Source organism: Pararge aegeria, chromosome 15, assembly GCF_905163445.1.
Source record: "Pararge aegeria chromosome 15, ilParAegt1.1, whole genome shotgun sequence".
Lineage (NCBI taxonomy): Eukaryota > Metazoa > Arthropoda > Insecta > Lepidoptera > Nymphalidae > Pararge > Pararge aegeria.
In genome coordinates, this window is record NC_053194.1 from 601,666 (window position 1) to 622,917 (window position 21,252).

The following is a 21,252-nucleotide window of genomic DNA, read 5'->3' on the forward strand; positions in this document are numbered from 1 at the left end:
CCTAGTGTTGTCAGTGTGACAGGTGCTAACGTCACTCAACAACATGAGTTTTTGAAATATTTTAAGTGTGTTTTTGCTGTAATTCACAGTTCAAACAGTGCATCTTTAAATTAAAACTTTAAATAATAACAACCAGCGTTAAAAAATAGAATGGCGATATTAACGCGCACAGATGTGACGGCAGTAAAGATGTATGAATCTTTTGTGATCGCAGGTATTTACGATAATTTGTTAAGAGGTTTTGGTTGTTTTTTTCAATGGTTTATGTACTTTATTTAAAGTTTTTCGTCTATTTTATAGGTATAGGAAGTAATCTAGAAGTATACACTAGGGATTCCGGTAATTTTTTGCAGAAAACAACAGCATTAAGAGGCCAAAAAATATATGGTATCGTCCCGTCACATTTTGAATCTAAGCTTCTGATTTTTGGGGGTAAACAATTCACAATATCACGAACAAAGTTGGTTATAATTAATAACGATGAAAATTTAGTTATAGAAGATGATATTGAGTCAATACTTTGTGATGACTGGTTACATTCAGGTGTTTGGTTATCTAAAAATAAAGTTGCATTCCTGACAGCCCATAATGTAGTACAAGTAAGTGCTAAAATCTATTTATTAAGTTGTCTGATAGCTGACGGATAAGTTTATTTTATAAATATCATAGCTAGCCTGCTATAGAGGGTGGGTCTCCTCTCAGAATAAGAAGGGCTTAGCATGTAGTCCAACACACTGGCCAAGTGTGGATTGGTAGACTTCACAAACTGAAGAACATTATGCAGAACTCTCAGAAGTGCAGAGATCCTCTCAATGTTTTCCTGTGCTATTAAAGCAATAATAATGAATTGCATAAATTTAAAATACACATTGCTCTGAAAAGTTAAAGGGGCTGTCTGAGATTAAACTCAATTTGGATGCCCTGGCCACAAGGCTATCACTGCTTTACATATAAGACAATTTTCTTAAATTTACCCATAGCAATGCAATAGGCAATATTAATGGCAGAAATATTGCCTATTAATTAGAAATACTGTTTTTAGGCGAAATTTTTTAACATAATGTTTGTAGTTCCATATTGCTTGACCAATACATTGCCTGTGTCATGATGTGCCATGCGCTTAAAGCCTGGCAAAGTGAAAATAATTATGTTATTCATTTTATCCAAACAAGATGCATTTCATACCATCTGAAAATTTATTTGATTGTAACTATCCTTAAACAAGTATCAATTCAAGCACCAGCTAATGAAAATCCCTGATTGTTTTGGATTTTTTCTAATTTCCCTCCTTTTTTTTGTAACTAGCTCTGCCATTTTTGAGTTTACGCAAGACATCCACAGTATTTTATTTTTAATTATAAAGATAGATAAAAGACAGGTAGCAAGGATTCACTTTGAACAACTGTTTAATAAAGTGTGCCATATTTGATAGAGGAAGTTTTGAATATACAAATAATGTATGAAATGCTTCTGCTTCTCAACTGCACTGCTTTCTTATTAATTCTTAAATCACAGATTTGGAATGCAGAAAATCAATCATTAGAGAACCACTACGCAAGTCCAGATAACTCAATACTATACAGTGGGTTACTGCTACCATTACAAGATAACCTTTTGGTGTTTAGTGGCACAGTGTTCTCTGAGGTCATCATACATTGGTGTGGAGATGATAAGCCACTTCAATATTTAAAAGGTCACAAGGTAAATATATAAAATCACATGATGTGAAGAGAAGGAAATCAATAGATAACTGGGTGACTGCCCGATTATCTTAAGAAAACTAAAATTTAATAATTCTATTTTATTTGTTTCAGGGTGTTATATTCTCCATAACTTGTGATCCAATAAAAAAAATTATAGTTACCACGTCAGATGATAGATCACTCAGAATTTGGAGTGTAAAAACTACACTAAATTTGGAATATTCTTCCAAAAATTACTGGGAAAATGCTGATATTGTCTGCATGCATGAAAAATATGGGCATTCTGCTAGAGTGATGCGAAATTGTATTACTACAGACTACATTATATCAATAGGAGAAGATTCCCGTATTTGTTTTTGGGATCTTGAAGGGAAGCTACTAAGGAAACTGGTGTCACATAAAAATGCTTGCATATGGGCCCTAGACGCAAATGACAAGTATTTAGTCACAGGTGGTGGTGACAGTGGTGTCATTTTACATCCTTTGTCATTATTAACTGAGTATTGTACTAGTGAGATTGTCAAAATAGAAGGTTCTGTAAAAAAAGTTGAATTTACTGCCAAAGGAAACATAGTTATTTTAAATGGAAATGATCTTATTTACTATGATTTAAAATCCAAAATGAATGATGTACATAAATTACATCATAAATCTACTTATAAATTACTGACTTTATCATCATGTAAACAAATTATAGCAGTTGTTGATAAGACTGGAATATTAGCTATTTTTATAGAAAATTGTAAAGATGAGGTTGGGATCAAGAATATAATTAACAAAGAATTGAATTTAGGCAATATACTATCCATGCATTGGGTTGGCAATAGACATTTGGTTGTTTGTTCTGATATTGGAGACATTACAATTATAGCTTCAAGGGGAACTGATATTGAAGTTTTCGGAAACTATACTCTTCCGCCTTGCAAGGAAAGATGGTTAACCTCTAGTTCTTTGAGTGATAATAAAGAAATGCTAGTAGTTAGTGACCGTAATGGTCGCATGCACATATACTTGCGCGGGAACAAAAATCCTGTTAAAACATTCTACAGAGTTCATGGTAGATATGGCGCGACGACAATACAAATAGTTATCAATCAAATTATTACAACTGGTAGAGATGGTGTCATTAAATACTTTTCAATTAATAAACATACTAATGATGTCAAACACATGAATTCTAAAGATCTTGACTTCCAATGGGTAGAAAAGTTTTTGGATAAAAACGTTAACTATATTTGCGGTTTTCGAGAAAGAGTATTTGTTATATATGATATTAAAAACAATATGGAAATACTGGAAGTTAGTTGTGGTGGAGGACATAGATCTTGGGATGCTGCGCATTATTATGAGAAAATTGGTGGTAACTTTGAAGAATTTATTCGAGTTGTATATATAAAAAACTCCGAAATACAATTGAAAACTTTTCGACTGAGTACAATGGTTTCGAAAAATATTATTAATGGAACCCATTCAAAAGAAATAAATTGTTTGGAAACTTATACGGTTAATTCTAAAGGAAAAACGACATTTTATATATCTGGTGGTGAGGACACTACTTTAAGAATATCTCGATCAACTTTACATTCAAAATTCAAAGATGAAATTATTTTTAAACAATTGTCGAGTATAAGAACTCTAAAATTATTACCTTTAAGAGATAATACAATACTTTTGGTGTCGGCTGGAGGGAGAGCACAGATCTGCGCTAAAATTATCACTTTTAATGAAGAAATCAGTACCTCAGAGGAATTGGTAAATTATTTAATAAAAGGAACAGATAAAAAAAGAAAACAAAATCGCAATTGGAAAGATTATTCGGTCGATTTTGATGCAGAAACTAGAATAATGGACATCGAAGTTTTAAAAAATGAAGATAGTAATTTTTCAATTATTACTGGATGCTCTGATGGAGTATTACGTATTTTTCTACTTGAAAATGAATCAAATATTGAGTTTAAAATGATGAAAGAGATTAAATATCATGAAACGTGCATTTTAAAAACCCATTTATTTAAATTCGTTAGTAAAGATATATTAGCAACAACTACAACGAGAGGAAGCGTTGCGTTTTGGGATATGGAAAAAGTCTGTACGGATCTTAATCCAATTTTTGAAATGAACACCAACAAATCAGGAGTAAATAGTATTGATATAAAAGTAATAAATGATAACAACGTTTTGATAGCTACAGGGGGCGACGACAATGCAATTCATTTAAATATATTAGAAATTAAAGATATTGATTTGAAATTAATGAAAATCGCTAACAAATGGTCCAGTGACGCATACCACTGTTCTCAAATTACCGGATTAAAATTAGTGAATGATTTCATGGTAACAACAAGCATTGATCAGAGGATAACATTGTTTAGACTGACTATTCAAAGTAATATAAATTGTAAATTTATTTCACAAACATACAGTGACATTGCTGATATACAAGGAATAGATGTAATAAGTTTTTCTAAGTGAGTATATCTAACTTTTCTCTATAACATCAACTGTATTTCTTTGCAATACATACTAATAGACACAACTTTATGTATTTTTTTTCGTGTAATAAAGTGAAATAATATGCTTTTGTACTTACTAAAACTACTTTTTTTTCTAGACAATTTTTTTAATGATAATATATTTTTTAGAAATTCAATTAAGGTATGTGTGTTTGGAAAGGGTCTGGAAGTTCTAGATATTAGCTGTGGCACACAATTGAAGAGTAAATAAACATGGGCACCATATTATGTACAGTACTTGTTTAAAAGAAGATTTCATGTGAAACGACAAGTAAGTTGATTTATGTTTTTATTGCACTAAAAATAAAATAAAAACATGCAAGATTTACTTGTATATAAAGCTTTAATTACAGTTACAATTAATGAAACAATTTTGTCATAAACATAAGTTTGAAAATTAAGGTATATATGTGCAGATAAAATAAAATTGTCAAAATTGGGGTTTGTTATGAAATTCGTGTACAACACAATCTGCACCGCTTGGTTATAAAATTTATGGATTTGAAATCCTATGATCTCCCAGACTTGGTGTTAATGTGACCACTAATTGGTCCACAACAGTCTGAGAAATCATACATAAAAAAAAACTTTAATCCCCAATCTGAGAACGCCCTCCTTCCGAAGTCGGTTTAAGAAAGAAGAGAAAAACGTTTATTTTATTGGTAACAAAATACCTATATATATATATATATAGCCCACCAACCCACTCTGGAGCAGCGTGGTTGGTTTATGCTCTAAAACCTGTACCTAGATCATGAAGCTTACTGTTTGCCCCTTGGTGATATTTTTTCGGTAGTTTAATCGTGAGGGTAAGGTTTAGCGTGTCATGAAGTGTTAAGTAACTCAGGAAAATTTATCTGAAGTGTCATAAACGTAATCTGCGAGATGCGACGGTGATTAGATATTATAGCATGCCAATATATAATACGCGACTGTCATACCACACTACAGTTTTGACTTGGCGAGTATTCGTGGTTTTTTTTGTGTACCGTTATAGAGTTTTTAAGGTGAGCAAATAACTATTTTTATTAACTTTTATTCCGTATTACGTATTTAAATGGTGACCGTACGGTGCAAAAGTGCACACATAGCGCACTTTGGAAAATCTGTGTGGTGTGTATAAATATTGGACAAAATCTAAAATACATACTGCAGATTCCTACAATTTCGTCGTCGCTAATGGAAAAAAGGCCTATTATGAAAATTAAACTTCATTTGCTATACTCCGCGAAAAGCAGGTATGGAGGTGTGGTGTTATTTATAATATCTTCAATCCTTATACTCCACACCAAACAGATCTTCATCAACAGTTACTTTTAAGTTAACAACTATTCATTGTCAAGTCAACATCTCCTGAGGATGCGGTTTCAGAGCGAAACGTGCGTAGAGGGCCGAAGATCTGTTTTGTGTGGAGTATAAGATAAAAAAATTATAAGTTACACAATACAGATTCTCCTGCTTTTCGCGGAGAATAGCAAATTAAGCTTAATTTTCATAACACGTATATCAGGGATTTCCGCAAAGTTACGCCTGTCTGTGTGACCCTTTTTCTTTTGCCTTTATTCTTAATTATTTGGAGATATTGGTTGGTTTTCTCCGGCTATTCCTTCTGAGGTCACTGACCTAAGAACGCCTGTGACCTTTACTTCACATTTGCCGGAGCAGCCTACTGTTCGAGGTTTTTAACGAAGTATCCTTCTTTGGTCTTGTGGGGGAAATATTTTGTTTTTCTCCTTCCTATTGATTGGCCGCACTCCAGGAGCTCACTAAATTACCGGGATTTCTTCTATCCGCCACCTGGAGACAAGTTATCTAGGGCTACCCCCAGAATTTTCGCGGATTATAATATTATAATTTCCAAATAAAGACAGTATTCATTGTATATCATGGACTTCCGCAATGTAACGCCGGCTCAAACAAACTAACAACCTCTCATTCGTATTTTTATTGTGTGGGCTTTATATTTGCTCGCTAGCAATCGATGAGTCGTTTTCTAGTATTAAACTCTGTATCGTCAAAGTAAAATTGACCTAATTTTAATGACGTTTTAGTATTGATGAATTTCTTTATAAAAATGTTGCTTGGAAGCAACTCTCCGCACTCTCTTCAAAACTCCGCTTCTATCACTCGTAAGACAATAATGCAGAATAATAATAATAAATATGCTACGACAATACACACATCGCCATCTAGCCCCAAAGTAAGCCCCAAAGTAGTGTAGCGTAGTTGTTTAATGGGTACTAAGATGAATGATGAATATTATTGTTTTGCATAATATACATAAATACTTATAATATACATATAAACACCCAGACATTGAAAAACATTCATGTTCATCACACAAACATTTTCCAGTCGTGGGAATCAAACCCACGGCCTTAGACTCAGAAAGCAGGGTCGCTGCCCACTGCGCCAATCGGCCTTCAATATAATTATTGCACAGATATCACAGAGAACAGAGTCACTACAAACAGACAGACTTGGCGTTTAAAAGCACCTATGTTGGGCCTACTTAAAATAAATGTTATTTATTATCGAGTAGTTCCTATTTCGGATATCAGAGATTTATTTGTTTTTGCGAGCTCGAAAACATCCCTGCAGAAAATCGTGCGATTTCCCCCTTATTTCATATCTTTTATTGATCATCAGATTGTAGATCAGTGTTACGATACACGCAATGAGTACCTATTATGGTAGATGAAAGTACCATTGATAGCATCTATTATAGTTAAGTATGATAATGATATTCGTATGAAGATTGTATTATCTCAATCAAAATATATTTTAAGCACTTGTTGATAAAGACCTATATCTATCGGTGATTGCGCTGGTCATGTAACAAATAATCCAAACTAATATTTTTATAGTTAAGGTTCTTGTTCCCCCCCTCGCCTTTTTACCATCGAACCGCGAGGCACCGTAAGGATCTGCATCCCTACGTGGTCGATATACCGCGGACGCGTACAAAGTGGTTCGCATCTTCGTTTCTGATCCGCACCGCTAGGATCTGGAATCAAGAGTGAATAGGCATCTTCTAGGCAAGCGCGCTTCACCTTAGGCTGCATTATCGCTTACCATCAGGTGTGATTGTAGTAAACATAAAAAAAAGTGTTTGTTTGTTGTCCTTACTTTACGCCCAATGAGTTAGCTTAAAGGACGGAGAGTAACATAGGCTTTTGGCCCTGAATAAACATCAAATACCCAACGATAGTTTGACATTTGTATTTTAACAACAAATATCAAATTCCTTCATGCAATCAAACTTATTCACAGCGGGCAGTGGCGTGTACAGGCTTTTTGACCAGGGTATGCGTAAAGGAAGATGCCATAATATATTCCCCTTTATGAGTTATACTAAAATTGTAGGGTAGGCAGTACTTTTGTGCACGTATAAATTGCACGCCACTGACCGCCGGTAACACCGCTAGGCGTAGATAGTTAAATAATATTATTATTATACAAATAGGTAAATAATATTATTATACGAAGGTATTAATTTTTTGATTTTTGCAAATATCCAGATCCAATTGACATTATTTAAGTAAACTATATGAGATATTTGGTTATTCCTGTTACCCTTAGTACAAGATTTGCTCGCTCGCAATCGAGGAGTCGCTTTCGAGTGTCTAATTAGTTGAACATCAGAGTAAAATGGATGTTATTATAATTGTATTAAAACTCAGATTTGCGTATGATTCTTCAGGTAGGGCAGAGGGTTGTGACAGAGTTTGTAAAATTAAAATCTTTTGATTTTAATTTACAGTAATAGTATGAACAAGGCAATGTCTAAGTAAGTAACGCCTTATGAAAGAAGATTCCTTAGAATACCTTTATATAACTCGAAGAGGCATACCATTCAACAATTGATTTTCACTAGGAAACTCATATTATATCCTAACTTGTCTATGATTATTGCTAAAAGGTGCGGTATTTTGTGTGTGTATTATCGTATTTTTCATTTTTCGTATGGATTAAAAAGTTAAGAAAAAATCGGAATTTATACTTTTTTTATGTCTCAAGGTTAGTATACGAGTTTCCTAAACATTACGCCATCTAAAGTGACGAATCGGTGTCGTCACTTTAGATGGCGCCTAACGTCGTTCGTCATCATCTAAGAGTTGGTGAAATGTTTTTCTCCACGCATCATCCATATCATTAGGCATTCGATTTAAACGTTTCTTAGGTTTTTGAAAATGGGCATAATACGAGTGACTTAAGGCCAATTTTACTTTGACAGTATAGCGGGCAAATCTTTTACTAAGCCCTCAACCGCAGTGTATCCACCCAGTCAGCGCTAAGCCTTAGTAGAGCTCAACACAAGGTTGTTAGTTTCATACCAAAAAAACTCGCACATTTAAGTTTTTAGTTGAAATAGCAATTCGTCTTGCTTGTCCTATTAAGTCTGGCCTCGGCTCGCCTCGCCTTTAAATTGATGTTTTTCTCGCCAGCTCAATAAGCATTAGGTATCATTAAAAATAAATATTTATGCCTACTCTAACCGCGAATAGCTAGATCTCTTCGCAATATCTATAAAACTAACATGCTGGGTATACATTTTTGGCGCGTTTGGAACCCGTGTAGCTTTAGTTTTGTAGTTGACGAATTTATTTATCGCCATCAACTCACTCCTATGTCATATTTTACATGTAATGTACGCATCAAAATGGATGTGCCTTTTTGAATAAAGAAATATTTGACTTTGACTTTGAAAGCCCTAAATCCAAAAAACATGAGCTGATTTTATAAAGTTTTATTTAAGTAGCTTTTTAAACCGCATTTCTTCTTAAATTTATCTGGTGCTTAGTAATGAAGCTGTCTGATATGGTAGCGCGCTAACCAGTTAGGGGTATGGCAGTTATATAAAACTCATACCCCTTTTACCCCCTTATCGATTTCTACTCAGCATCGTACCGGAACGCTTAATCACTGCACCTTTTTGTCAGTAGGGTGAAACGGTAAAATCGTCCCATCAGAGAAATAATTAATAAATTATAAACTCTTATTTTGTCTCCGCTGGGGATTAATGCACAACCTCCCTGTTCCAACAAACAATATTCTGCACTGCTTTAGTTCCTAAGATTAGCCCGTTATAACATACAAACTTGCTGTAGAAAGTTCAGAGGTGAAAGAAAATTAATTATTTGACAGTCTTTGTGCAGCAGTGTCACGGTTTGCCCACACTTAGTAATTGCGTTGAGATCACAAAATTTTAGTTTTATTAGTTCCATACTAAGGATGTTTTTTTTGTGCTTATCTACCTAACTAACAAGTACTATTTTAACTAGCTAGGTTAGGGCGCAGTTGCCAGGACATTATTGTTTTAACTAGTAAATGCGCCAATTGCTTAATAAGGTTGGGAACCCCTGGATTAATATAACAAAGGATATTCGTTGGTTCTCGCAACAATGCAACGGCGATATTTTCCATAGAATTTTAAATGCCGGCGCATATGAATTCACGGTCAAAAGTTAGTTAACCACATTATGTGCCTCTCGGCAGTTGCCCTTAGTGAACGCCTAGTTCAGTTTTAGTACCGTGCGGATGAGACGTATCTTAGTCCCCATAACACAAGCTACGCTCAATTTGGGGCTAGATGGCGATGTGTGTATTGTCGTAGTATATTTATTTATATAATCACACCGGCAACCGTGCATTTCAGACCGGAACACAGCATTGCAACAATACTGCTTAGCGGCAGACGAGCTCTGTCACAAAGGTAGGGGAGGAGGGGGTAAAGTCAAATCTCATCTAATCTTACGTTGGAGAGAGGTGGGGTCTCGGCTAATATCGCGCCAACTTTTTTCTGATTGAAACAAAAAATAAAATAATATTATTTTGTTCCTTTTAATCTGGATTGTACATGCTTAAGATTTAATATTAAATGCAATCGTAGTACGATTAAGATCATTCAATAATTCGTTGGAAAGAAAATAATTTCATTCATACTTCGTCGTTATACATCTACCGACTGTTAAACCACCGCCTTTTACAGTAACAATCCAACGGGCTTACGTAAGAAACCCACATTTTGAAAAATCTCACGTGAGTTCAGGGGATGGAGGAGGGGGTTGTATAAAAAGAAAATTAAAAAACACCTCACGTAATTAATGGACGCCTCCTAACTATACATACTTGACATGTGGTAGGATATAAAGGTGTAGTGCCTGTCCGCAGATGTCCGTGCAAGTGAGCGCCGTGACGCCGCCCGTGTGGCTGGGCGAGGGCCCGCACTGGTCGCACGAGCAGCAGGCGCTGTTCTTCGTCAGCATCTTCGACAAGTCCATCCACAAGTACGACCCCGCCACCGGCCACCACACCAGCGCCAAGCTCGGTAAGTCCTTTGCAACTGTTCTTAGGAAAATTGCTTTATAATTCTTTTTTGTTTTTATTCCACTTAATTTAATAAATCTTCGTAAGTGATAATGCAGTCTGAGATGGTAGCGGGCTAACCTGTTAGGGAGTATGGTAGTCGTACTCCTAATCGGTTTCTACGCGACATCGTACCGGAACACTAAATTGCTTAGCGGCACGTGTTCGACTGTAGGGTGGTAACCAGCCACGGCCGAAGCATCCCACCGGACCAGACCAGATAAAATTCAGAAATAATAAAACTCCTTATTAAATTCACAGCGCTCACCGTTGCGTAATGTAAAAACTTAACTGTAAATTTATGTTTTTTATTCCAATAGTCCATATTTCGGATCAATCATAATTATTAACCACAGTATTAAGAACGTATAGAACCGTCGTTCAGTAACTATTGTATGCAGTGCATTGTGTCCAAACAGTGAAAACGCCCCGCGCACGTCTCTCTTTACAACCGCCGCATGTTGCTAGCCCACTAACTCTTCGCACGTATCACAGCATTATTTGAGTTAAGGCTATATAAGCCATGGCCATAACAAGGCATTGGTGGACATACTTTTCGCGTTCGTCCATCGACGCCGTCGCTGGCCGCTGCTGTAGTGCAGTGTGTCCGTCCGCAGACGACATGCCGGGGTTCATCATCCCGCTGGGCGGCGCCGCGGGCCGCTTCGTGGTGGGGCTGAAGCTGGCCGTGGTGGTGGTGGCGTGGGACGGCGAGGGCGCGGCGCGCGTGGAGCGCACGGTGGCGCGCCTGGACGCGCACTGCCCGCAGAACAGGATCAACGACGCCAAGGCCGACCCGCGGGGCAGGCTCTTCGTCGGTAACTACATTTTTAACCGGCCTCTTACAAAGAGGAGTTATGTGAATGTTTGTTCGGGCACAACTCAAGACAGTGGTGTGCATACAGGGTATGCACTTAGCGGGTAGATAATAAAAAATGATAAAATCTCCAGTACGAGTTATAAAAAACTTAAGGGTAGGCTTTGCAAGAGTTCTAAATACCTACCCTTAAGTTATAACTCGTACTGGGGATTTTCTTCATCTGCATACCCTGTGGATACTCTCTATGCAAGCCACTGACTCCAGACATTCGACTTTAAAAACTTCTGGGTCACGTCCTCAGATATGAGCGATATCAACTCCAGCGCATAATGAAGGGCCAAGTAAAGAGCAAACGACGCGTTGGAAGTTGAGACGCACATCAATGTTTTTCAGTGTCTGGGTGTATTATAAGTATTTATATGTATTTTATTCATGAAATGTTCATCAGCCATCTCAGTAGGTACCCATAACACAAGCCACACCTACTTTGGGGCTAGATGGCGATGTATTGTCGTAGTATATATATTATTTCTGCCGCGAATTTCTGGTAGATGGACACAAAGTGGCACAAAGCGGCACACAAAGTTCGGCACGTGTTCCTTGCATGCCCTATGAAGTGTTGCTTTGTTTAGAGCAGATAGTTTCCACGTCATCATTACGATTCGTGAGTCGGGCTAAAAATAGGTTTATTGTCGGCTAACTTACACAGGACTGGTCTCCGCGTTGCCAGGTACCATGGGCTACGAGTACGAGCCGGGTAAATTCCACCTAAAGAAGGGCTCGCTGTACCGCATCGACTCCGACGGCTCGGCGCACCGCGTGGTGCGAGACGTGGACATCTCCAACGGCCTGTGCTGGGACGAGAGCGAGCGCGCGTTCTACTACGCCGACTCGTTCGAGTACGCGATACGCCGGTACGACTACGACGTCGACACGGGCGCTATATGTGAGTATATTTATCGTTTGTTCGATACAGCTGATGTGTCATCTAGCCCATATTCCAGGACTGGCCAAAAAAGCGGTGCCTTTAAGTGTGAAGCTATAAGCCAGCCTCCTCCTTTGTTACATATTTTTATTTTATTTAAAACAAATAAATGATACAAATGTTAAAATTTTACACAAATGTGTAACAATAATGACGATTTTACTGTCTATCTTTGTAATCGTTTTAGTTAAATTTTTCTATATTTGTTATCTTCGCCTGGTTGCCTGGAAGAAAACGATTTCTTGGCCGCCAAATTGTACTTATACGTTGTTTTGTTATAGTATTCTTTTTTATGTACTTTTAATGGTGTGCAATAAAAGTATATTCATCTGAACTCTGAACTTTTATATCGTCGTCGCGTTCAAAACCTCATCGAAGTCCTGTGGATCTAAACTTTAAACCTCCTCCTCAGAAATAACCGCTAGTAGGCTTTTACAAGGAAAAATAGGGGATAACTGCCATTAATTGTATATTTAATGCAGTCAGTGTGAACTGCGTTGCATTGATGACATATTTCCGTTGTTCGTAGCGAACCCGCGGATCGTGTTCCGGTACAAGGATCACGGGCTGGACGGGATCGTCGACGGAATGACCATCGACACTGATGGCAACCTGTGGGTGGCCAACTTTGACGGCTCGCAGGTAGACGTTGATTCCAGGATAATGTCTTTACTTAATAATAATAATCAACAAAATATTGATCCTGTGGTCTAGGCCGTGGGTTCGGTTCCCATAACTGGAAATTGTTTGTGTGTGTTTTTATGTGTCCGGGTGTTTATGTGTACATTAAAATTATTTATGTTATGTATATTATTCATTAAATAATATTTACAGTCATCTTAGTACCGTACCCATAAATAACACGCACGGAACGTTACACAAGCTACACTTAATTTGGGGCTAGATGGCGATGTGTGTATTGTCTTAGTATATGTATTTATTTATTATTATTGGTCTCTTATGTACCTAAGTAGTGAATGATAGCTTCGTGGTTAGGACTTCGGCTACACTTTCGGGGGGCCGAGTACGCATCAGTCAGTTCGAGAAGGCACTTATGAAGCGTTCATACATATATGTTTACATAGTTGTAAGAGGAGGGTGATAACTTCGTTTGCCAACTTAAACCTAAAGCTACGAGGGTTCCAAATGCGCCATGGTCTAAGAAGAGCCAAACTTAGCCGGGTGTTCTTTTTTGTTATCACCATCTCACAGTAAATTAATATTAAGCTATGAAGTTAGAGCAATTCACAGCCAAGCATTTTATCGTTTAAGTAATCCTTAAAATAATAGTATTTTTCTGTGAGCTTACGTTTTAAATAAACTTTGAACTTATTGAGAGACATCTCAAAGATTTCATTCGATAGATAATAAAATAATATACAATTGCCCTTGAATGAATTAGCAATTTTATGTAGCCTAGGAAACTGCACAACGAGTTTATTTTTGCTTCTAATATTAATACTTATTTACATTTTATATTACATAAATTAAATTTTCAAATATGTACTGACTATGTACCGTTGGATTTTAACTTCTTGAATATTTATCCCGAATGGCTCCGAGCGGTTTGTATGTTCTTAATAGTTTGCGCCATGCTGTGTATAGTAACGATAGTTATATGGTTCGGTGTCGGTGTCGCGTAGGTGCTGAAGATCGACCCCCGCGCCGGCTCTCTGCTGCAGCGGGTGGCGGTGCCGGCGCTGCAGACCACGTCGTGCACGTTCGGCGGGCCCGCGCTCGACCAGCTGTACGTGACGTCGGCCGCCATGCACCGCGGCGCCGAGCCGCGAGCGCCCGCCGGCGCCACCTTCCGCGTGTCGGGCCTGGCCGCGCGGGGACGGCCCGACCGGCCCGTGAACCTCCAACTGACCCAATAAACCTGAGGGTTCTTAAGAAAATCCCGCTGCGAATTTCGACTGTTACACGAAGACAATTATTTATTTATTTATTTAAACAACTTTATTGCACATAAAGGAAATACACACTGGAACACTTACATTAACATAAATTATATGCAATGGGCTGCCTTATCACTAAAAGTGATCTCTTCCAGGCTACCTTAACTATTGGAATACCTTAATTATATCCCCGGGGAAAGGATATACATTTATCTACTCCCACAGCTTTATCAACTCTCAGAGCACTGGCGCACGAGTGGATATAATATCCAAATAATATATCATCAGCATATCAACCGATAGACGTGGACATAGGTATTTTGTAAGGAGTTCCAAATTCCACGGTTCTGTGCCCCTTCGATCCAGCGGCTACCTGCGACGCGCTTAATGTCGTCCGTCCGTCTCGTAAATAATATATGTGTATTAATTAACGAGGGTAAATTTCTCCTATTCCATGTTCCAGTGATTTAGCAGTGGGCACGTTAATTATACCCCTTGTCGAGAGATATAATCAGGGGATATAATTTTTATCTCCCACCCATGCTAGCCCTGCAGAGAGACTTCGGTGCGGTGTCTGATAACATGATTCTATAATAATAATAAATTTGAGACCATCTCATGCGGCGCACTACACCACCGGTAACGGGAGCACTCGCCGGAGCCCGTAGCCCCTGTTGCCCCAAGCTGGCCGATGGTGACTGGTCGTCGTCCTTTTCATATTACATATAATAACAATACTAATAATAATAATTTATCTTTATTGTCAGATTGTAAGTATACACGGTGTTGTATAGTCAAACATTTAAATTGTGCCATTAACAATCGGCCACACGATGACATGCAATGGTTAACAAAGTCAAAGTCAAAGTCAAAGTCAAAAATATCTTTATTCAAGTAGGCCCACAGGTGGCACTTTTGATGCGTACATAAGAATTACACGGTAGTGAGATGATGGCGATAACCACATTCGTAAACTTAAAACTAAAGCTACGAGGGTTCCAAACGCGTCCCGGTCTAAGAAGAAGCCCACAACAAACTTAGCCGGGTGTTTTTTTTTTTTTTTTTTGTTATCGCCATCTCACAATGTAATTTTAAATTATTAGAAGAGCAACCTGATTAGAGCAATAATTTACACCCAAGCTTTTTTATCGTTTACGTAGTCCTTTATACTATAATAGGACTTTTCTATAAGCTTACGTTTAATACAAACTTTGAACTTTTTAAGAGACATCTCCAAGATGACAATTGGTAGTTTATTGTAGAATTGTATGCAATTTCCTTTAAACGAATTATGAATTTTATGTAACCTAGTATATTGCACTGTAAGTTTATTCTTACTTCTAATGTTTAAATTATTGCAGTCACATTTTTTCTTAAATTTAGAAATGTTATTATGGACGTACATTAAATTTTCAAATATGTACTGACTATACACTGTCATTATTTTAAAATCTTTAAATTTATCTCTCAATGACTCTCTCGGACCCATTTTGTAGATAGAACGAACAGCCCTCTTCTGCAGCACGAAAATAGTGCTAATATCAGCAGCATTACCCCAAAGTAAAATTCCATATGACATAATGCTGTAAAAGTAACTAAAATATACCAGTCTAGCAGTTTCTACGTCGGTCATATGGCGTATCTTCTTTACCGCATAGGCAGCAGAACTAAGCCTGTTCGATAAATTATTTACATGAGGGCCCCATTGAAGTTTAGAATCTAACGTTATTCCTAGAAAAACTGTCGTATCCTCCAGTTTCAGTTCCTCATTATTAAGTAGTACAGTGGTTTTCACGTGTTTAACATTAGGTAAAGTGAATTTTATACACTTGGTTTTTTTCCGTTAAGAACCAAATTATTAGCTTCAAACCACTGTACCACTTTAGCGAGAGAGTTGTTTACGTCGTCAAAAGCTAGTTCACGTCGATTTATTTTAAAAGTCAGTGATGTATCATCGGCAAACAGAACTATCCCGTGTTTATCCTTGGCAAGGTAAGGAAGGTCATTAATGTAAATAAGGAACAGAAATGGTCCTAATATAGACCCCTGTGGGACACCTATTTTCATAACTGATCCATTAGACCGTTTTCCATTCACGTCGACTTTCTGAATTCTATCGCGTAGATAGTTACTCATTAAGTCTAGAGCTACACCCTGAATTCCATAGTGGTGTAGTTTCCTAACTAACGTTTCGTGTTGAACACAATCAAACGCCTTAGATAAGTCACAGAACACACCAAGTGCATCACGTGACTCCTCCCAGGCTTCAAATATGTTTTGTATTAGCTCAACACCTGCGTCGATTGTTGAGCGACCCCGTGTGAAACCAAATTGCTTAATATGAAGTAAATTATACTTATGAAAATGGTAAAGTAATTGATTTAAAATGAGTTTTTCAAAGATTTTACTGAAAGTGGGTAGTACGGATACTGGTCTAAAGTTAGTGGGGTCAGAAGTACTACCCGATTTAAACAATGGAACTATTTTACTAAGTTTCATTAAGTCAGGAAACACACCACAATCTATACAATTATTAAATATTAAGGCTAAATCGGGTGCAACAATATCAATTAATGATTTGACAACGTTTACGGAAATGCCCCACAGATCATTTGTTTTTTTATTAATTAATAATTTAAAGGCTTTAATAACGTTAGAGCCACTAACATGCGTGAATTTAAAAGAATGGTTACACTCAGGCACATTTTCCTTTAATAGAGAGAGAGCCATATCTGGTGAAGAGTTTAATGATTCTGTTGTGGAGACGGGAATGTTGGTAAAGAAGGTTTCAAAAGCAGTAGCCGCCTCGAAATCTGTTGTTAAGGCTTTATTATCTACATTAAGTTTAAAATTAATATTTCGTGGTGTTACTCTTCCCGTCTCCTCATTAATTATGTTCCAAGTAGTTTTGATTGCATTGCTGCTATTTTTAATTTTATTTTTGATGTATCGCGTCTTTTCTAAGTGGCAAGCGCGTTTAAAATTCTTGGAAAACAATTTAACATAATCCCCAAACTTATCACCAGTGTTAAATTGACGTTCAGCATACAATTCGTACAGCTTTTGCCTATTTTTATGAAGTTCAACTGTCGCCCACTCACTAAAATTTAATGTATCAGTAATCACAACCGACTTACTAGTAAATATAGAATGAAATAGTCTATTAAAGGTATTGAAAAAGGAGCTGTACATTGCATTTGGAGTCGCCCCTGAGGGTAGGAATGGGAGGTCATTTACTAGGCTATATCTCATTTTCTCTATGCGGTTGGATGTTACAGGAACAAATGTTATTTTACGTTTAGAAACATTTTTCTTCACATTTTCAAATTGAATAATTTGACCACAATGATCAGAGTCTAATTTACTAATAATATTTTTGCTTATAGGAATTATATTTGTAAAGATGTTATCCAAACAGGTGGCGCTAGTAGCAGTTATTCTTGTGGGCTCCATGAACATATTTGATAGATTGTAAGTTTTAAATAAATTCAATAACTTGATACTTAAAGAGTTATTTTCTAAAATGTTTACATTAAAATCTCCGCATATTATTAACTTTTTATTACACTTTGATATTTTAAATAACACTTCATCCATTACCTTTTCAAAAAGTTCAAAGTTGGACAAGGGTGGCCTATAAACAGTAACAATTATAAATTGCTCTAGTTCAACCGAGGCTAGCTCTATTGTCCGTTCAACAGAAAGGCTAACAATATCGTTTCTGTTTTTAAATTTTAAATTTTTATTTAATAAAATTAAAGAGCCTCCATGAATCGCTGTAACCCTGGTGAACGAACTACCAACCTGGTGGTTACCAAAATTAAACAAATATTCATGGGTTTTCAACCAGTGCTCAGTTATACATAAAATGCTAATGTTAAAATCATTTAAAAATAATTCAATCTCTAAGTCTTTTCCTCTAATACATTGAATATTTTGGTGAACCAAGTTGATATAATTAGAATTAGATTTTTTATTATATTTTTGGTTTAATAGTACATTGTGCGACCCCTTACTATAATTTTTTTCATATATGCCTGAGGGAGACTCAGTTGTCTGCTTTTCTAAGCAAGAGAAAGCCTCTGTTGTCTCCTTAACTAGTTTAAACTAAAATGACTTGGAATAATTTCCAAGGTTTTCATGTCAAAACTATTACACTGCTCAATAAAAGCAGCTGGTTTAGCCAAGTTCTTGGCTGTTATGGTAAAAAAATACGATAGCGAAACAGCTATCTGTTGTTTAAAATAGTGTGATAGGTAATATCTATCTCGGTACAAATTATAAGTAGGATTAGCACATTTGCTAAAGTCTATAACATGAAATTTCTTATTATATGTACATAAATTGTACAAAGTCATATTTAAATTATACCTAATAGTATTTTCTTGGTGTGGCAAGTTATGAAAATAAGGAAATGTGTATAATACAATACTATTTACATTTAATGTATTTAAAGAATCAATAAGTTTAATCAGCTCAGGTTTGTTAACATTCCCTCTATTTCCCATTATGATAATTAAATTAGTATTACAGTCAAACATATTCCTATTTCTACAAATTGCAGCTACAATAGCTTTTAAATTTGAGTTGGGTAAACAGTAGTTCAAAACTGTGTGTCCATTCAACTGAGAGTTAAGATATAAGCCCATGTTACATCCAATTTCATCGCTGTACATAATTGTTTTTATTGAACTGCTACTATGAGCATTTGCTTCAATAAAGGAATTATTATTAATATTTATGTTTTGTGATTTTGAGTTACTTAACCTGACACACACCTTTCTCACATTAGAGGGTGATGACACTGATGACACAAACTGGGGATGACTGCCTATACTATCAAAACTATGGGTAGATAGTGATGTTAATTTACCACTGGGTTGGTCTGTCTTATGCCATTCATCTGAAGTCTGTGTGTACTCAGATATCATTTGCCTTTGATACATATCAAACTTTACTGCCAGTGTACGTAAAGAAGTCTGTAATCTGGCTATTTGTGCTTCTAGGATTTGTGTGTCAGATTCATAACTTAATCTATTACTTTCTAACTGTGAACTATACATTTTAATTTCATTCAATAATTCTAAACGTTCTTTCTTTGGTTTCAGAGATTTAACAGAATTTTTATGTACTTTTAACAGTTTCTGTGTTTTTTTAATATATCGGTTAACTTTGATATACTTTTTTAGTTTCCTACTGCTGCAGGGATTGACTACTGTATCTGATTTGACTATCAATAAATTAGAGAAGTTGGTATTAGCAGTAGACATCTCAGCAGCAGCAGTAACCAACTGTGGGGCCCTATCAACTAATTCTTCATATAGGCTTTGAGTGTGTATTGCTGTTGTGTTATGGGCTGCATCTTCCAGTTCGGTGATCTGGTGGTGGGCATCACTTAGCTCCCGCTGCAGGGTAGTAATCTGGCTCAGAGCCTCCTCATACTCAGCACGGCACTCATCAAACCTATTTACTAATAACTGAAGTCTATCCCGCTCTTCTACAATGTCTACATACTTTATGTGCAAATCCGATAGTGCTAATTTTAGTCTATTATTATTCCCAAGGACTTCTAATAATTCCTTTTCGTTTTCGTCTCTTTCATTATTCAATTGGGTGCATAGCTCCTTGCTTGCCTTTAATTCTTTCAGGGCCAATTGTAATTTGGATTGCTCCTGGCGCGCTAAGGCTCTGCGGGTCATCATTTTGTAATTAATTAATTAATGAAACAAGGAGTAATCACCCAAAGAATGCGAAATGACAGGTAGGTTTCGGTATTGCAGTGTATTGTTATAACAATTGCAGCGTTACACTTGGATAACGGGCAATTGCATATACACGTATGTGTTTTTTATGCGCTAAATAGTTGTTTCAAAGCCAAAACAGCTACTAGCACTCTTTAAAAACACCAAAACAGAAGTTTAAAATTCAAGTTTTACTAACCTAACTGTCACTTTGTTTACATCGACGAAAACTTTTCTTACGCACTTTTAACACTTAAACTATTAATATATACTACTATTTATTATATAAATTAGGCGATTAAATTGGATTTGGGCACTAAAAACACACAAAATAAATTAAAATAACAAAATAAAGTACAGAGATCTTTGAACATTAAATTTTACCAAAATAAAAAATATTTTTTTTTGTCCAATTTATTGTATGTCTAGGAATATACATAATCGTAATATAATTAATAAAATTTTAATGTCATTATAAAATATTCTGTCATGTCGTAAAAATTGTACACATTAAGCCATTTAAATAATGTAGTTTTAAATTGATTAATTGCTAATGATTTAATATATGTGGTTTGTTATTTTATTATATACTTTTATACATAATTTATATCAAAATACTTAGTTTTGGGAAGGTGGTTTACATCTATACTATTGGGATTTCTAACATACCTAGGGTACACATCAGTGGTCGTTGTGAATAATGCCTTATGCTTTTGCACAAAGCACCCGGTTTCAAAGATGTATAAGCAAAGTAGAAGGAGCATAGTGTGCAACAGTCCAACGGTGAAGCACCGCACATAGCTCGAATACACTTTTTTGGCCCATTGGCGCAAAACACCGAGCTATATCTAAATAGTGGCACTCCATACGCATGATACACCGGCGACAACTATTTTAAAGTCTACGACATTTCTGAGACGTCTTAGCACACAACAAAAATCTATTTAATTTTTCGCATACTGTATCGATTAGTCTAAATTTATGTGAGAGTTTGGACAAATTTTTGTTTATCGTGACTAATATTAAGGGTAGCGGTGTACCTAGGAAAAAGTAATTACAATTTTACCGATCAAGTATCACTGATAGCACAGAATTAAGAACATTCAGAAACCGTGAACTAGTCTAATATTGAAGCATCAAAAACCATACTACTTTCGTAGTGTTTCTCAAACAAGCGGTTAGTCACTTCATACCATTTAGCAGTTGACTGTTAGTATTTTACC

At 36.3% G+C, this 21,252-nt stretch overlaps 1 protein-coding gene across 4 annotated transcripts; it reads left to right on the forward strand.

Annotated features, from left to right (window-relative positions):
- The first annotated feature begins 35 nt into the window (after window positions 1-35).
- Window positions 36-14,393, forward strand: LOC120629957 (regucalcin-like). Of its 4 annotated transcripts, XM_039899053.1 has the most exons (9): window positions 36-214; window positions 301-599; window positions 1,516-1,701; window positions 1,815-3,279; window positions 10,383-10,547; window positions 11,203-11,403; window positions 12,136-12,351; window positions 12,920-13,032; window positions 14,034-14,393. In XM_039899053.1, exons 1-9 carry the CDS (start codon window positions 151-153, stop codon window positions 14,265-14,267), a joined length of 2,943 nt encoding a protein of 980 aa, XP_039754987.1. In that variant the 5' UTR covers window positions 36-150; the 3' UTR covers window positions 14,268-14,393. The 4 variants fall into 4 exon arrangements, 3 of the variants coding, with proteins under 3 accessions (XP_039754987.1, XP_039754986.1, XP_039754985.1); XR_005659008.1 differs by lacking the exons at window positions 11,203-11,403; window positions 12,136-12,351; window positions 12,920-13,032; window positions 14,034-14,393 and adding an exon at window positions 4,346-4,487 and having other exon boundaries at window positions 1,815-4,171; window positions 10,391-10,456; XM_039899052.1 differs by lacking the exons at window positions 36-214; window positions 301-599; window positions 1,516-1,701; window positions 1,815-3,279 and adding an exon at window positions 4,382-4,487 and having other exon boundaries at window positions 10,391-10,547.
- The last annotated feature ends 6,859 nt before the right edge of the window (window positions 14,394-21,252 follow it).